An 18,677-nucleotide genomic window follows, 5' to 3' on the forward strand; every position below is an offset into this window, starting at 1 on the left:
CCGCCCGGCCGCGCTGCTTTGCGGGTCGCCATGGCGACGGGGTGAGGCGCGCCGGGCGCCATCTTGCCGCGCTCGCCGGACGCCGCTGGTCCTGGTCCCGGCCCCGCCGGTTCCCGGCCCCGCCGCGCCCCCGCGCTTGGGAAGAGCCCGGCGTGCGGGACGGAGGATGCGGACGGGCGGAGCCGCTGTCGCAGCGTTGCGCCGTCCCCGGGGGGCGGGTGCCGGCCGGCCCCGACGGGCAGGGCGGCCCCGCCGAGGATGAGCGCGGGCTGCGGGCGGGAACCGCCGCGGAAGAAAGCCCGGCCCGGCCCCGGCAGCCCCGACGGCGGCGCCCAGGGAGAGCGGCAGGAGGGGCCCGGGGGCTGCAGCTCCGCCACCGCCGTGGGGAATAAAGGTTCGTACCGGCCCCGGGGCGGCGGGCGCGGAGCGGGGCTCGCCCCTGCAGCCGCCGCCTCCTCGGGCCGCTGCTCGCTGTGGGATGCGGGGACGGGCTGGTGGTGCCGGCGGTGCCCTGAACCCGCCTGAGCTGGAGCGCTGCTCCGCGCCCCCGCCAGCCCCACCGCCCGCGGGCGCTCCTGGGGCTGGGCAGGAGGAGGAGGCGGCGAGCGGGCCGGAGGTTCCGAGTCTCCGTGTCCCTCTGCCGCTCAGGGCATCGTTGCCGTGCTGCTGCCAGCCTGGGCAGCCTGGGACGGCGGGGGCCGCGTGTGCCTGTGCACGGAGCCTTCCCGGAGCTGCCCTTCCTCCTCCTCGGGCTGGAATTGTCTCTAACTTCGCTTCCCGGTGCCAGCGTGTCCCCTGTGTCCCGGCCCCGTGGGGTGATCGGTACGCGCTGCTTCCCCTTGGAGACGGCTTTGCGTGCAGCATCTTTGCACCGGTTTTATGCCCGATTCTTTGCAAGTTTCCACTCATAATGCAAATCATCGAAGAGATGTGTGAGCCGCTAAAGGTAGCGTGTTCCACAATAGAGGGGACAAATATTTACTGTGGAAAAAAATGCTTTCAGTGGGGGTTTTGCCAGGTTGTCACACAGGGAGAGCCAGGAGTAATGACAGGAGCTCACTTAAGCACGTGGCTGCCACCTTGGAGCGCTGCTGGCCCCATGGGTGGGGTGGCTGCTCCTCCTGCCGCCTAACAAAGCTGTGTAGACAAAGTTCCCACGTGGCTTTCTTAGTTTTGTTTTCTATTTGGAGCTAACGCTATCAAAATAAAATTTTAATGCACCTCTTTCAGGAATAGAAAGGAATGCATGGAAAGGGAAAAAGGCCCCAAACAGATATGCTGTCATCTGCAGCTCATGAGTTAAATGTCACTAAGCCCTAACTAGGAGGCAGCTTTGAGTAGATGATAGTTTAGAGTTAGAGCTGTACACTCCTGCAGAGTAAATGAGAATCTTCTGAAAATTAGGGTGTTTTCCTCAAAAGTAGATTTTAGGGGATGATTTGTTTTATGGGAATGGTTTGGGGAATCAAGTAGAAATAAAGATGCCATAAAAAAAAAAAAAAGACAGCAAAGTCTGGTTCTGTTGTTTATGCTGAGAATAAGCATGGTTGTCTTTTTGTTGCCTCTTGTTTTCACCACCTTATCTGTAGCAAAAACGTGGCTGCTCAGATGTTGAAGTTCAATCTAAAGCTATTTTATTCTGTTCTGGTGCTGCTGCCATCATTTCTATTTATTCTGCTAATGAATAAGTATTTCTTCGTCAGCACAAGTTTACTCCTCAAGAGGTAGTCAGCTGCCTTTGAAGAGGTTTATTTGTCCCATGTCTTAACATGTCTCTTCAGGTTTGGTGGTGTTGTTTTTTGTTTGTTTGTTTGTTTTTGTTTTTTTTTTTTCTGGCTTCATACCTGTAGGCAATTTGGATTAACACTTCAGATGTTAGGAGAAAGGGAAATTTGCTAATCAGAACAACTAGTAGTTTTAAGTTTAGTGAATCTTTGAAATAAAAATATTTGCACTTTTGTTTTTGCCATTACAGAATAATTAAAAATTATTTTAGTATTTTCTGGAGATTACATCTCATTCTAAAAATTGTGGTATCATCTGATGAGGGTATTTCATAAGCAGCTGTATAAAAGCCTTCAAGGCCTTGAATGCTAGGAAAAGTGTTTATGAAACAATGTCTCTTAAGTAACCTATGGCCTCAGCCATCTTTGTTACAAGTTCCACAACTTCCATTTGCAGGACACTGCTGAGACTTCCCATACTCAGAATCAGAAGTGCCAGACATGATTTACTGGTTTTGAAGTTCTGCAAAACTTGTTACAGTAAGGCACTGCAGCTGCTCCTTACCCAGCTGAAAGCAGTGAGCAAACACCTTGCACATCAGCAGTGGCAGGGAGATGCTTTCTCTTGGCAAATGGGAAGAAGGGAATTGAAGCTAGTTGCCAGAATTGCAGGATATCTTTAAATAACAACAACAAAACTAAATATCCTATACTAATAAAGACTGTTTTGCAGTTTTGAAAGAACTGCTTTGAATTTTTTCTCCCCCCCCCCAAGTCTCTGCGTAATTAATTCACATGTTGCTGTTGTATTGAAATCTTGTGTGAACTGCAGCAACACACAGATAAGACTGGAACTGTGTTGTTGGTAGTAAGTCTGAAGAAATGGTGTCCTTCATTTTGTTGCTGTTTAGGAAAGTAAGTATTGAAAAGCTTTTCAAACTGTTTATTGATGGAGGAGAAAAAGTCCTTTTCTGAGTCACTTACAGGGTGTGCTATGCTTATATTGAGCCTTATGTTTCACAGTATGTTACATACAAATAAAGTTCTTGGATGGGTCCTGAAAGATGCCTTGTTGTTTGCTCTTTTTTGATTTTAAGTTATGTCATGTTGCCTCTTCATTCCAAAATTCAGCAGAAGCTTTTGGGGCTCTCTGTGGTGGTTACTAAAGGTAATGACAAGAGCTAGAAAGTTCAAGTTACTTTGGTCTTTTCTTTGAATTCTACACATTCACTGTTTATTTTTAACCTTTTAACTATTTTAAAAAAAAAGGTTTGATGACACAAATCCCACCACACATCATGCCTGGAATTTATAAAGATTATTTTAAAACCTACAACTGCTGACTGATGCAAATTAAATATTGCATCACATGTAGTTTTAATACTGCTAATGTCTGGATGCTCCCTATAGTAGAGATGCTAATGAGGGATTGATTGGAGGTGTTTTTATCTTCACCCAGTACAAGTTACCTTTTTCATATGCAATGATGTTGCAGTTTTATCATGTTTCATGTAGTAACAGTGAACTGTGGTTTTCAGTTTGTAAACAGCGGACAATTACCAGTTGGTTGGAGAAGAAAGGACCCAAGACAGCAGAGTCCAAAAGGTAAAAAGCACAACATAAACTTGTTCAGGTGTGTTCTTTGAGGGGTCTGGTGGGAGCTAGAAGTGCAGGTTGCCAGTACAGCTGGCTAAATGGGGGCAGCCCCATTTCTGCTGCTTTCCTTACCTTGGCACATCCTCGTGAGTAACAAACAGGTACTTTCACTACAAACGGCTGACTTGTCCCCCTCCCATCCTCTTGAAACACCCAAGCCCAAACTTATTGCTGACATAGGTCCCTGAAGCATGTCACTGTTTAGGTAAATTAATACATCTGCTCCTGCAAAGCAAAAGATGGGAACCTGTAGCAAAGAAAGGCAAAGTGAGACTGTTGCTTCCAGTGGCAGCCAAACACTTGATCAATTTAGTTGTGAAATCAGAATGTCTTTGGTCAAGTTCTCCTTTCATTTTGTTTGACATAGGACACTACCAGTTGCAGATTTGCGCTGATAGTCCTGCGACCAACTCACTGTTAATTTACAGACGAAAATCTGTTTTGGTTTGTCTCATTGGACTACAATTGTGGTTTGAACATGTGCAGCTTGGTTTAATTACAGCCAGAATTTACAGGTGCTCAAATGTGCATTGAAGTTTTTTTTTTATGGAAGATGCTACAAATTTTTGCTGTTGAATGATATCAGGTAAAGTTTGATATTTTTGACTAATGTGGTCTGTCAGAAGCAGTGATTGCACTGCTGCCTTAAAGTTATACTCCAGAGAGTTTAGCTGTCTCGTGCAGAGGAACATCAGATATTATTTTTCTGTAGTTGCAGTTGTAGATGTGCTTTGGTGTTTGCTAATAAATAGAGATCCAAGTCCATAGCAGTGCTAAAAATAGCTGGGAGGACTTGTGATAGTGATTAATACAGAAGTATGCAGGGCTAATTACAGGCATACGGGTTCCACTAAATCAAAGGTGTTAAGAGGATTCTTAAGGAGGGAATGAATTATTTTAGGTTTTTTAAATTCCCTTTAGAGTATTGCTCTTCTGTGCCTTTCTCCATCCCTGTTGACAGATTAAAGCCTAGGCAACTTAAGGAAGCAGATTTGTTGTGTAAACATTTCATATGCCTTTCTATTGCAGTTAACATCACAATTTTAATTTAAGTTTGTCTTTGTGTTAGATTTAATTTCTCAAGTTGGCAATAGATATTGTCAGTACCTTTAAAGAGTAATTGAGATGGCAGCAGCATCATAACTCTAGTTTTTGTTCATCAAAATTTGCAGGAATAAATGCATACATGGGAAATCAAATTATCATGAAATAAAGCCCTTTAAGATCCTTTGTTTTCAAAGAATCACCCTGTGGAGCTATCATCTCTCCTTATCCAGAGTGGTCTTTTAGAAGAGGATCTGTTACCATTCATGGAGAAAGTTAATGACTTCAGGAACCTATAGTCTATTAAAATGTCCAGTGACTGAATTTAGGATGGTGTGGAAATTGTATATTTTCTTATTTAGTGTAAATGGGAAGCTGGGCAAGTGGCCAGACATACAGAGTGCTCAGTTTGCATTGGGAGTATACAGTGTTGTAACAATACATTCAGGAGAAGATACTGTTCAGAGTGGTGTATTCACCAAGACTAGTCAGGTTTTCTTTTAATATTCATGTGTCCTCTAAGTAATTTTCTTTATCGATACACTAACACATAAATTAAGTGACACATAAAGTATGTAACTAAGAAATTACTTTCTGACATCTGGTCATACAAAACTCAATTCATTTCCCTGTGTTATTATTAGGACATACTATTTTGCTGCCCTGCCAAAGGCAAATCAGGTTATTTTTCTCTTAAAAACCTTGTGATATAATGTATCTTTTAATTTTTATTATCAGTTTGAAATACATTTTACACTTGGGCTTTTGTATGGAGTTTTTTTTGAAGTCATGGGCTGCTTATAAAAGTAAGAAGTAATAGGAGACTGTGGATTGCTGTGGTCTTTGATGCATTTGTAACTGTGAGGGAATGGCCATAAAACCATTGATTTCCTTGCTCATTGTATTTAATTGATAAAAATAAAAGTTATGGAGGACTTTATCACAACTTTTATTTTTTTTTTCATCTGGAGAAAATAGCTAAATAATAGCCTCATCATGTTTAGATTTAAGATAAGGATAATGAATGACTGGAGTAGATTACTGAGGTAAGCAGCTGGTTGATCATCCTTTGGAGCCTTTAAATGGAAATAGGTTGCTAGTGAGCTACAGTCCCCAATGCAGTAAAGCCTGCTGCTTCTGGTAATGTTCACTTACACAGTAGAATGAATAAAAATCTGTACTTTCTGTTGTTTGTTTATCGTTGTTCCTTAAAAAAATATGCACAGAAATTTCATTTGGAAATAAGACGTTGAATTCCCTTACTTCTTTTTCCACAGCTTGCACAGCAAAATTAATAACAATACTGAAGCAAATCCTAAGATGACTTCCATTAAAAAAATGAACTTTTGTGAGCATGATGTGAAAAAGCTAGAGAATACTTGTCAGCAAAATTATGCAAAAATATCTGCGGAAGTTGGTGCAAAGCAAATAAATTTGCCTCAGACAGGCAGCATGTGTAACTGGGAGGCTGAGGAAAAAGATGCAGTCTTAGATATGGATTCTGTGAAGGGGCTGCAGTCTGTAGACCTCCTGAAAAATGCCAACATTGATCAGATGCACAAAACTGGCAAGCAGAGAGGCTCTGAAGAAAGCAGTGCCACTTGGACTCAGAGGAAGGTATCAGCAGGTCGGACTTCAAAAACAGGAAATTCAAAACCTTCTTCAAAAGACATTGAGACAGATGGACAAGTGGCTTCATGCAATTCACAGAAGCTGAAGAGTTGCAATTCTGTCTGTTTAATGGGTGAGCGAGAGGAAGGGGATGTAGTTCCAGAAAGTCCACTTTCAGATGCTGGTTGTGATGCCTGTATATCTGATCTTAGAGGTCCTGGCAAACTCAGCAAATGTGAGAGCAGTTCAGGGGACTCACCTGCTTTTGAGAAAGAAAGTGAACCAGAGTCACCGATGGATGTGGATAATTCTAAAAATAGCTGCCATGGGTCAGAGGCTGATGAAGAAACAAGTCCCTTTCTGGATGAACGAGAGGAGATTAATATGTCAAAACCCATAAACAAATCTTTTAGAATTCAGTATGGGGATGCTGAATTGGAGTCAAGGAAATCACGTTTTTCTGCCAAGGGATGTGAAAGCTTTGAGGAAGTAGATAATTCTGTTAAAGAGGACGCTCTGCATACAAAGGCACCTGGGATATCTCCTGTTCCATCATCAGAATGCAAAGGTGCAAAACAGGGTGTGAAGAGGGACTCCAAAATCACTTCTCACTTCATGAGGATACCTAAGGTTGAGGAGAAAAGGTAGCATTCTATCTGCCTCTTCACCTGTTTTTTTCGTGCTTGGAAATTTCCTCTTTGGTGGTAGAATTTCAGAGGCTGGATTGTATAAAGAGTTTTGCAAAATGTATTTTAACATACAAAGACAATTGATGTAAGATTGAAATAACTTTTTTTTAATGGGGCTCTTTGTGGGGTTTTTGAAAGATATGTTTGTTCAGTGCAATTCTCAGAATTCTTATTAGTTTGATCTGTCAAAAATAGTTAATCTGTTTTGTTGAACTATCAATGCTGTTTGTTAATGCTTTAACTGAAATAGACATGGGAAGATTCACTTTTGAGAGCAGTTGTAGAGATGTTTGGGGTTTTTTGTTGATGTTTTTGGGTTTGGGTGGGTTTTTTTGGTTTTTTTGGTTCTATTCATAATTTGGGAGAGAGAAGGATTGGTGATTACACTGCAGCAATGGAAACAGGAGCCCTGAGTGTTACACAGGACTTTGCATGCCAGGTGTTGTGGAAGGACAAAAGATAACCTCTGCTTTGAAGACCTTAGTTATCAGTGGGATCTGAGAAGGTGGATAAGTGTCTAAGGAGTGAACAGAAACAAATGGACTCTGTATTTTGGTATAACATGCAATTCTTTGACTTGACTCAAGTTCTTCAAGTAGGGCAAGAAAGTAGTTTTGCACATCTTTTCTAGGGCATTGTCCATGGATAAACATACCATGTTGGGAAGGAGCATGGCTCTGCAGAGGAGTAGCCTGCTTTGCTAACCCACTGCAGTTCTCTGAAGGGTTTTGTCAGCCTGTAGAGAAGAGTGTGTTGGTAGACATGTACTTGTGTGTCCTGGGGAGGGGAAGGTTTTTGGTGGTGGGAGTTCTCCCCAAATAAAGCTTTGGCCTGAGGCTGCAGCAAAAGCTGGCAAAATAAACTGATGGCTGTCATTGTAACCCTGGGGTGGAAGTTTGTATATTTGCCCATCAATTTTTTTTCAGTGGAAATAAAATGTTTCAATGCATTGTATTTTAACAGCAGGAAAGAAAAGTGTGAATTCAAACCCCAGAGGACAGGAAGGAAGGTTGCTAAATATACACCACCTGTTCTGCCAACCAACAAGAAATGGTTTGGAACCCCGATTGAAGAGCTGAGGAGGATGCCGGCGTGTGGGGCCCGTCTGCCTCACCTGCGACCCTCGGCCACCCACACCGTGACTGTCAGGGTACAGTGATGCACTGCAGTGCCTCGAGCCAAACTTCTGCCTCTAGTGCTCAGTAATGTGAAATGTCACCTGTCTTGCCATTCCTTGCAAGTGGATTGGGGCAACTGATTTCCTGAAAATTAGCTCTTCTGGTGCTTAGAATTAGGATATTGAGATCCAGATGAAAAGCAGGGCTTTGCTGCCTCAGTTTTGTTAGGGGCAAGTATTTTTGTTTTGTCGGGGGTTATGAGTGCTTCTTTGACAGAGTCGTAAATTCTTCAAGTAAAATTTTACTTCCAACATTTTCATGCTATATTTTCATTTTAATGTGATTCTAGTTTGGGCTCAAGACATACAAGAGGCTCAAGATAGTCAAGATATGGAAAAGAGAAAGAACGAAGCAGAGTTCCTTGCAATTTTGCCATTGCATTTTAGATCAAATCTGATAAGTTTTCCTTTAATCCTTTGGAGTAGTATGCAATCCAATTATTGTTGAAACAAAACGTGACCAGAAAACTATGGGGTGATGGATAAATCCTAACCAAAAGAAAGGCACATTGAGTTTAAATACTTATTCTGAGAGACTTAGTGCTGCTGGAGGGCTGAATAGCAAATGAAGTCTTTAAGAATATGCTGTTCTTTTTTTTACTTTTCAAATGTTCTGTGGAGTAAACGTGAGACATTGCTCTAGCTAAAATGATTCCTCATCCCTTTCAGAATTAGGTTAAAAATACTATTTCTGTATATGATTTGTAACTATGTTTTGAAAATACGTAGATACTTAAATTGATAAATGAGGAAATCTTTAGGTAGTGATTGGATATATAGTAATTTAATATATTGCCTTTATTTGAGTGTGTTAAGATGGCATTGTTTTCAACAAATTTAATGTAAGTTTAACAGATGGATTTTTTTCTGAGTAGCTATCATGCGGTCAGTTTGTAGCTTTCCCCTTTCCAAAAAGGATGGCTGTAGATGAGAGCTCTTTAAACTGTTTTTTTGCTTACTTTTTATTTCTTCCATTAAAAACTTGAAAGTAGAGTCTGATTTTCTTTCCCTGTCCTTCTGTGTTACAGGTTGATCTTCTGAGGGAAGGAGAGGTACCTAAACCTTTTCCAACTCACTACAAAGATTTATGGGACAACAAGCACGTTAAAATGCCCTGCTCCGAACAGAATTTATACCCTGTAGAGGATGAGGTAAGATTAAGTATTTACAGTTGTGTGATTAAATAAGTTTCTTTCCACATAGATGAGTTTTCAGTTTACTGCATTTGCTCAATTGTTGGACTGACTATGGAATTAGAAAATCAAGTCTGAAAAACTGGATTTTGGGTCATGATGCTTCAGACAGAGCAGGAAACTTTTTTTTTCCTGGTAATTATTTTACTTAGCCAATGATTTGATGATATATATATTTCTATATTTATATGGAGTGTAAACTTGAACTCCTTATAAATGATGTATTTATTTACTTACATATTTATATATAATTTAGTGTGTGTGGATCCATTTGCAATTTCAACAGTGAATGAATTTGTAAGCACAGTTTGATTATAATACTCTGTCAGGTATTGCTGATAGTGAGGTGTATCTGATTGTTGTTCTGCTAAAACAAGTGCAGATATTAGCCCTGCACATGCTTTGTTGGTCTGGTATTTCTTGTCACTGCTTGAGACTTAAACATACCCACTGAAATACTTCAGACTAGCGTGAATATAATCAGCAAATGTGTCCTGTAGTAAAAACTCTATACTGATTATTGATACTTGACTCGGAAACAAAGAATTCTTATAGCCTCTATTAAATACACTCAGTCTTTTCATTTATCAGTTTTACAAATTACTGTAAATGTGTCTTTACGTTTTGAATAATTTATTTTGGCTTTGTTTTGGGCTTTTACTTTAAAGAATGGAGATAGAACTGCTGGAAGTCGATGGGAATTAATCCAAACTGCCTTACTTAACAAATTTACCTGCTCACATGATTTGAAGGTAAGCCTGTCAGTTTGAAATCAAGTCTATATGCATATAAATACATTCAGGTTGCCTGTATACTGCCAGTGATTCTGGCTTGCTTCTATTTGTTTAATGACTTAGAAAAATAAATTATGAACAAGTCTCTGCTGTTCAAGGGATTTCTTAAGAATGATGGTTCTTAATGAGTATTAAGTGTTACCAATGAATTTAATCAGATTATTTAAATGAATTGCCATTTTAAAGTCTACACAAAACTGTGTTTGTCCAGCAGTATATACTAGTCTGTGGTAAACATAGCATGAGGATTTTGTGCAGCCAGATGGTCAGGGATGCACAGGTGAGAGAGTTGGAAATAGTAACTCTTCGCATCAGTTCACTCCACTAAAATCACAATTCAAGCTGCTGACAAAAATCTGTAGATTTTGGAGACGAATACTCTTCATAACTTTTACAGTTATATTGGCACAAAGTCTTACAGTAACATGAATATTGGAGCAGCTTAGGGTTGTTATTATGGGTTTTTTTGGTGAAGAATAATGTAATTTAGGTTGTTCCTGAAAGGCAGGGAAGGAGGAGGATGCAAAAGGCATAATAGATAAACTTTAAATGAACAAATAGAGCTTCCCCAGCAACTGAGGAGACTTCCCTTGACATTATTTTGTATGGTATTTTTCTCTTGTGAATTTTTAAAGGGTAGTATTGTTGTAAAGGGTCTATTCAATTTCTGTGGTTCTGATTCCTTAAGTTCCTAAACTGGTATAACTTGTGCCATATTGTTTTTATACCTTAAATAACTTTTATTAGAACTGTTAACAAGAACAAGCATGGGATGGGGAACATTTGTGTTGTTTGTTGGGAGATAAGCCTTATCTTATTTTGTGTTAGGAGAAAAAACTCCGTAGAGTGAAGCTAATTCATTGCTAAACCCAAAACAGAAGATTCAGTATCAAGGATTTGCTCTATATTAATAGAGCAAATTAAGTGTTATGGATTTTGGTAGGCTCCATGGCACGTTTTAGCCACCAGATGGTGCTGTTCCTCCAACAAGGAAATTTCCTAAAAAGGTTTTTCTTCCATTAATTATTAGCTCTGTTTTGTTGTGCTTCTTCCTTAGGAGGCCATATTGAGGTACAACGTTGCATATTCCAAGAAATGGGACTTCACAGCTCTTACTGACTTCTGTGAGAAGGTAAAACAAGTTGATTTAAAATAGGAAGAAAAGTAATGTAAAAGTCACTATTTTGCCTACATGTCTCAATGCTTTTGGCTTTATTTCCGTTGTCAAGAGTAAATGCTTCCAGCTGTCAGATATCTAAGTGAGCAGCTATTTAGCTGGTAACTTCCACTGAAAAAATAATTATACTTTATAAACTGACTTAATTTTAAATTTTATACATGTAATTTGGGTTCTTCAGTAATCTCTAAGCTTCCTGAAGGTAAGGTGAGAAATGCCTTTTTCCTGTTTTATGACAATAAGATTTATTAAGAAATTGCATTAATATTTCCAGTGTAATTTTTTTTTGTTTTGTTTTAAAAAGTGTTGGTCTTTTTTTCCTTTTTTGTAAAACTTTAATGTTATATTGCAGTGGTGTTTGTATAGACTGTGCTTTGCTGGTATAGCAGGAAAATTTTGTGATTTGGTGAGATGGTGAATTTAAACTGTAGAGCCTTTGAAAGACTGGGATAGATTTTATAGTTTCAAATAGTAGGTGTTAGTACTTTCATGCGGAGAATGGAAAAGATAAATGAATGGTATGTCTCAAATGCAAGTTGGACTAATATTAATGTGCATCCTGACTGACAATTAGAAACTATGTTAATTAAAGCATAATGTAAAGTTAAATGAGATGCAGTAGAAATTGTTGTATTTTTCTTCAATACTTCAGAAGTACTTCTAAAACACACATACTTATTTTCTTGGGAGGGGTTTGGTAAGCTCTATTAAGACTCAGCGGAAACTAAATTAGATTTGAAGTGAATTTTGTTATGTATGTAAATAGGTGTCTGCTGAGGCCATGTGATCAGAGGAGCTGTTCTGTTCTCTCTGTAGCCTGTCTCCATTGTGTGTGGGGACTGCTCTTTCACAGAATGAACTTTCTTTTCCATGCAGCACAGTATTATTACTACTGACAAAAGGCACCTATAAAAATCCCAGTGGTACCATACTTGCAAGCCATGAGAGCTGCTGTGGTCACCCATCTTGCAGATGTAGTGCATCCCTGGGGTGGCTGACATGGCTCCATGGTAGAGGCTGTGGACACTCAGTCCTTGCTCCTATTGACCATCCTGCTAAGCGAAATTACCTTGGCCTGTTGAGCTCACTCGTGTGTTACTGAAGTATACATACTTAGAATGTTTTAAAGTATGAGTGCTCTTCGGTTAAAAATCTGACTCAGGAATGTACCAGATTTGAATCATATTGCTACAAGCACAACTGAGCTTGTCCTGATGTGTTCACAGTGTGCATTTGATATTTTGGAAACTGTGGGTGATTAAACTCAGAGATCATAGCCAGAGAGCGTAAATAATATCAGCTGTCTCCAGAGGAGAGGGAACAATAGGGAAATAAACTAGAAATGAGGCTTCAATCGTTGATGAGGATGAAAAGGAAATTTCTGTATCCTGGGAATGATGATTTATTTGTGTGGTTCTGAGATGAAGGGTGGAGGTCTGTTTCATACACAGATTTTCAGCCAAGTTAAAAGAGTGTGCAGCAGTATTTTAAATAAGAAACAGCGAAGAGCTTGTGACAGAGTCGCCTCTTGTAGATCACAGGAGCAAAAGCAAGCCCTGGCTTGCTTTGTGAGTTTAGTGAACAGGACATATTTTGCAGAGAGATGCTTGAATTTTCCTATTATTAAGGGATGTGTGAATTTACCAAGTTTTGTAAATAAACAAGGCATCTGCTTTCAAAGAATGCTTGCAGTCTGTTTAAGTGAGCAGCTCTTGTGTGAAAGTTAACATTCTCTGAGGAAATGACTGGCTATAGTGAACTGTAGTGCTTTTGAATTTATTGTATTTATGAGCTAATGATTAAGGGTTACCACTAGCTTGTGTATTTTCTGGTTTATCCTATGATTTTGAGAGTACAGAGGAGCTGTTTCAGGTTTGCCCAGCCAAGGTTGAGGGGGTTGGTTAAAAGGAAAGCTGGCCTGAGTAATTAGCCCAAAGGGAGTGGCAGCAGCTCAACAGAAGGAGATGTAGTCACAAATATATGTTAAAAGAAAAAGATTAAAACAGAGTGTCTGATTGTCAGGTATGTATTTATATCATTGGGCACTATTGACTTTCAGTGCCTGCTTAACCAAGGATTTTGTAGTCTGATTTAGAAGGGAGCCGTGTCTGAAAATCTAGTGGTGTCTGTTTTGAGGATTATTCAGATATTACTTCAATAGGTCTGTGTTTGATTATAAAGTGCCTTTTGTTATTTTATCTTCTGATTATGGGCACAGCTCACCTCATCTATGAATCTTGCATTGGGCTTCCTATTTTAAGTAGTTCCTTGCAAGTTATACTGTCAAAATATGCATTATTTTTAAACAGTACTTTGTAAGATTCAAGGCGATTTTCTTATAACAAGAGGAATTACCAGTTTATTTGGCTTTGGTTTATTTTCCCTTAAGAGGAAAACATGCTCAAATTTCTTAACTAATAGAAAATAAGTATCATGTGTGGGAGCCAAGTTTTTTTTCTGGAACAACACAGACTGTAAATTCTGTGGTTTGGTCTAAGTGTTGTCAGAAGAGGGAGCCCTCACACTTTCCAAAAGATTCTCTTGAATGTCAGTTAATGTGGAAGTATAATTCCTATTTGTACAGCGAAGTAAATTGGGATGTTTCAACACCAGACAAAAGTAGTTATTGAGATGCTGAATGCTGTGGAACCCCTTGTCAGGGGAGCTAGAGGATGCTGTGGCCTTGCATCAGGTTTTGAAGGAATCTGGAGAAATTGCTGTTAGAAAGATCTCATTGACACCCACAGAGATATTCTGGTGGACTCTGGGAACTTCTGATACTGATTACTGCAAATGAGGAAGTGCTTCTGATTACTTGTGCTTCTTGCTGTTAGACTTTCCTAGGAATCCTTTGCTGATGTGCTTTCATTCTATTGTTGTTCTGTTGTACATGGAACTATTGTCCATTTTTGCATTCTTACGGCTTGGTTGGATTGCAGCTAAGAGTTGAGACAAGTGTCCTTGTCATGCAGGGTCTGTTGTTGCATAGTGTGCAATATGAGATGTAGCTGACAGGAAGGTATGGCATCTATACAACAGACTTTTCTAAGAGGCAAAAATACTAAAGGTCATTGACATTTGAAGTGCTTGAATCACGTAAGGCACTTATGCCATTCAAAATTTGTTTTTCCAGGCTCTCTTTAAACCCTTGGTGCCTACTTGATTCAAGTAGGAATTCTTAGAGGGGATATGTTATCAGTGTCTTTATAAATACACTCTCCACTGTGTGATGCTCAGTTTCCAACTGTTAGACTTGCTTCTAATATAAAGAAAACTGTGTGTGTCTGCAGTGCCTGCGTATGGATGCCTTGTGGCCTTTTTGTTTTTGGGAAAGCTGTTGAAGCCAATCAGTCTATTTAATGGCCAGTAATTGCATATTTGCTGTTGATTCTCATGTAAATTCAGCATTCAGGAAATCTTTTTGTATTACAAAAGCAGCTGTATAACTCTTACCTTTGGATTTTTCTATAAGATTAAAAGAAAAATGATAGTAATGTCTAAAAAGACCAGTCTCTTCCCTTCTTTAAACTTAATTACAGAGAACCTTCAGCATGAGGGAAGAATTTACCAGACTACTTTCTCTCTCCTCCTTTCTCCTTTTCCAGCCAAGTGTGAGGTCACTGGCTTTAGCCTCAAAACTGACTGTTAGCAATTGAGGGTTTTTTGTGGCACAACCTCAGCTTATTCTAAAATCTGATAAAAAGCCATGTAGGAAGAAACCAAACTCACATGTCAAACTGAAGGAATACATTGCTATTTTTCTACAGGCTTTAAAAATAGTTGTCTTCGAATTACAGCTGTGATCAGTTTTGATACAAGATTAGAAAAGGAATTCCATTTCTCACTTCTTTCCACTGAAACTTACATGATGGATGCTACTGCATGCTGGATCCTTTTAGAAGTCCAGAACAGTTGGCATGTGAGGCTTTGTTACCATCTGCTTTTACATGCAAGTCTCTATTTGGAAGTTTTTAGAATTTTATTTAATGCCTTTTAAAAATTTTCCATAAATATAATTTAAAAACACATAAACTAAGTAGTAAGATAAATATGTAAAGAAATTGATCTATAAATACAACTCTTTCTATTTTCCAAAAATACCACACACCCATATTATTTATGTTTTGATCTCCCAAAAGTCTGGTTTCATTTTCTTGCAAAATTGAAGTTAACTCTTGTACTAGAAATGGGGTTTTTTTTCACAAATTCTTGCCATTTTAATTTCAGCCTAGCAGTATTTATATGGGTATATGCACGCACACTTTCTAAAATCCACTTTTTCTACTGCAGGTGTTGTGTGCAGATTCCAGAATATTAGGGAATATTCAGAAAGTGAGGAGTGATGGAGCTTGTTACAATGAGTCTTGTTAGTCAATGCTTTGCACTTAAGAATAATTAAAGTAAATAGAAGAACACTTATGTATTTCACTGGAACACCTAGCACATGTGTGTTGCTGATTGTGGTGCAAATTTGTAAAACCTGGGATAATATCTACAGAATGTGCTTAGTGCAAAGTGTAGTTTCTCATTTAAATGTATACTACTATCTAACATACTAGCATGTTTGGGCTGAACGTGCTACTTTCAGAAAATGTCAGATACAAGTAATTGAGTTACAGTAGAGCTCACTAAATGATAGAGAACTGAGCAAAAAAATCAGACATGCAAATATTGGCAGTGTGTCTTTTTCCTCTCTTAGAAGAATTGGTTGCATTTTGAGATAACTGAATAAAACTAAGAGCTGTCTTGTCAAGAAATACTCTACTTCTAATTGCAGCCAGCCACAGAATCACACCGTCTTTTGTGGGTATATAGTCTTATCTTTAATAACCTCAAAATTAACTTGAGAACATTTTCAAATTACCTGGGTAATTTTGGAAATAATGGTTCCATTTTTTTTACTGTTTTTTCAAACTTTAATCTAAAAAAGGACTTTAAATGCAACAAGTGAAGATTATGCAAATGCAGTATACTTTAATTGGATTATGGTAGAACTCTAGATTTTCATTCATTTGAAAAAGACCAAACACAGAATACTGCTACCATTAAGTATGTGCATATCTTGGGAAAACTTTGTGCTAATAAGGTTTCACCCCACTCCTGTCTCCTCATAGGTCTTATGAACCATGACAGTCTTTCCTGTTTGTTTTGTTGTTTGAGTGACCTGCCTGAAAAAGTGATTGCTGTAATCAGTGAAACTGGAATAGAAGGGATTTTGAAGTACCAAATTGTTCTGGTGACTGGGTTTTTGATAAGTCATTTTTATAATTGACTGGACAGTACTAACAGAAGTGAGCATTGTATAGAGATGTCAGCACTACAAATGTAGGCTTTTAAGCCAGAAACAGAATGTCCCAAGGCTGAAAATAGCCTGTCTGTTGCTCCTTGTTGGATTTTGCTTTAGTCCAGATGTTTTCAAGCAATTTTCATTACATCAGATTACCTTTTTAAAATCTAAACTGAAAAGGTCTTTTGAGTGTACCATGAAGGGCTTTCTTTTCACAGCAGCAGAAAGGAATTTATTCCCATATTGAACAAAAGGTGAGCCTTTCTGTGGTGGGGGAATATGCATCTTGTACACATTCAAAACATTAGAAACTAAGCATTGTAGAAGAGAAAGAGCATTGAATTACAGGCTTATTCTTATTTTTATGTACTGTCTTGGCAGAACAGTTGAGTATTTTTTAAGTGGTGTTTTGTAAGCACTGTTGCAATGACTGTTGAGTTGGAATTATCAGGGAAGGGATAGCTGCACATAGCAGGTGCAGAGATAGACTTATACGGTGTCCCAAGTGCTTGTGGATACTCAGTGCTTTAATAAAGATCTATGTAAAGACACATTCTGAGTGTCTCTTTCGTAGTTCTTCACTGTATGGAGAACATTCTTCTTGGAAAAACAAAATAAAAAAACCCTAACATTCTGGATTTAAAGGCTACCTTCTGCTATTTGCTTTGTTTTGTTTTGGGGTCAAAGAGGACTGTTGAATAGATTTCTTTACTTCCATTTGATTATGTGTAAATTATCATTTATCTGTGCTCACCTATGTATCTCAAATGGCTACAAGAAGTTTCTTTTTGTTTTGGGGGCTTTCCTTAGCTGCTTAGTGCTTTTGGATTTTTTTTTTATTTTTTTTTTATATTTTATTTATAATGTATTGAGCAGTTAGAGTACAAAAGCCCCACAAAACAAACCCTGATGGTCAAAGTGTTCAAGAGAAATGCTTACTGTAAAGGTGTACATGTAGGTAGGGAAGTGATAAAGAGGCATTGCCATTTTTTAGGATAACTCTGGGGTATAAATGATGTGGATTGTAGCTATATTCCTGGGTTTATTCCTCCTTCCTTTTCATCTGCAAAACTGGATTTGCTTATATGGCTTCCTTGGAGAGTTTCTTACTGCTGCCATGCATTCTTTAAAGAGCAGGTTTTCAGAGGTGGCAAGGTGTGTAGCCTCAATATGGTCTGAGGGTCTTATTTAGCCAATAAAATAGTAGTTACTGGATATTTTTCTTTAATTAATGGTCGTTTTGAGCCTGTTTAATACTGACAGTCAAGCAAAAAATGGTATATAGATTGGTTAAAATCTGTAGTGGTATAGTTTTGTCTTTACTTGATCTTTTTTTTTTTCCTTCTGCCTGTGCTTGATTTTTTTTTGTTTTGGTTTGGTGTTTTGGCATGTTGAAGAAAATCGTTTTCATAAGGGTAACAGCTGTATTGTCTCATGAAGGTTTTTGTGCCAAGGTTTCAAAAGTGGTTGCAGAACGTATTTAGTATATAAAGGCTTTCAAATACTTCTACACTATTACTGTTTTGAGAGAGATTAAAGTTTTGAATAAGCCTGGAATCAGATGACTTTCACTGGTAACTTCTATCAGAAAGGTACTTTATCTTCCCCTGATGTTACAGCTCTTCTGTAGAGACATGGTCATTGTCATCTCCACTGCTCTACTTCCCTAGAATAACTTGAAAGTACTTAGAAAGTGGTATTTGATTTTTCATCCCAGGACTCTGCCACTGCTTTGGAAATGGCCGTGATGCTTCTAGCCATGACAGAATCACTCTGCAGCAGCATAGAGGCTGTTGGCGGCCTGAAGGGTAGTGAAAATGGCTGAGGTTAAATTTCCAGTTCCTTGGAAGTATAAACTGGGCTTCTAAAACCATTAAGAGGAGATTGAAAATAAACACACATTCTTCTCTCAGATTTTATTTAGAATGTTTAAAAGCTTTGAGAACAAAGCAGCAGTTGTTAAGGATGATACACCTGAGAGATTATTCCAGAGTTGGATTGGCAGAAGACATGAATTTGCCTTTTGGGGGAAAAAAATTAAACATAACCAAATTAACCTCTGCCTTGTAAGCTGTCTTCTTTTTTCCTTTTGAAGTGTCAGTTTGTGGTTTTGATAAATGTCAGAAGCATTCTTATTCTCAAATAAGATTCTTCTCTGCATAATCCAGTGTTACAGTTTCCTTCTTCTTTCCTCCAAAGATTACTTTGTCCTTCCTTTTGTTTCTAATCAGACAAGCACTCAGCAAATGGGATGGATTTGACAGCTAAGTGTGTTTTCTACTGAATTAGTTTTGTAAGGGAACTGGAAGAGGCAGATGGGAGTAT

At 38.9% G+C, this 18,677-nt stretch overlaps 1 protein-coding gene across 3 annotated transcripts in view; it reads left to right on the forward strand.

Annotated features, from left to right (window-relative positions):
• The first annotated feature begins 100 nt into the window (after window positions 1–100).
• PARG (poly(ADP-ribose) glycohydrolase) overlaps window positions 101–18,677 on the forward strand; it is a 59,479-nt gene continuing 40,902 nt past the window's right edge. The window contains exons 1-7 of one of the 3 annotated variants that reach the window (XM_030275838.4): window positions 101–394; window positions 3,263–3,329; window positions 5,702–6,679; window positions 7,688–7,874; window positions 8,930–9,052; window positions 9,763–9,846; window positions 10,946–11,020. In XM_030275838.4, coding sequence (XP_030131698.4) covers window positions 259–394; window positions 3,263–3,329; window positions 5,702–6,679; window positions 7,688–7,874; window positions 8,930–9,052; window positions 9,763–9,846; window positions 10,946–11,020 — 1,650 coding nt within the window. In that variant the 5' untranslated portion in view covers window positions 101–258. The remainder of the gene's footprint in view (window positions 395–3,262; window positions 3,330–5,701; window positions 6,680–7,687; window positions 7,875–8,929; window positions 9,053–9,762; window positions 9,847–10,945; window positions 11,021–18,677) is intronic. The other 2 variants (XM_030275839.4, XM_041717012.2) reach the window with 2 other exon arrangements.

Source organism: Taeniopygia guttata, chromosome 6, assembly GCF_048771995.1.
Source record: "Taeniopygia guttata chromosome 6, bTaeGut7.mat, whole genome shotgun sequence".
Taxonomy (NCBI): domain Eukaryota; kingdom Metazoa; phylum Chordata; class Aves; order Passeriformes; family Estrildidae; genus Taeniopygia; species Taeniopygia guttata.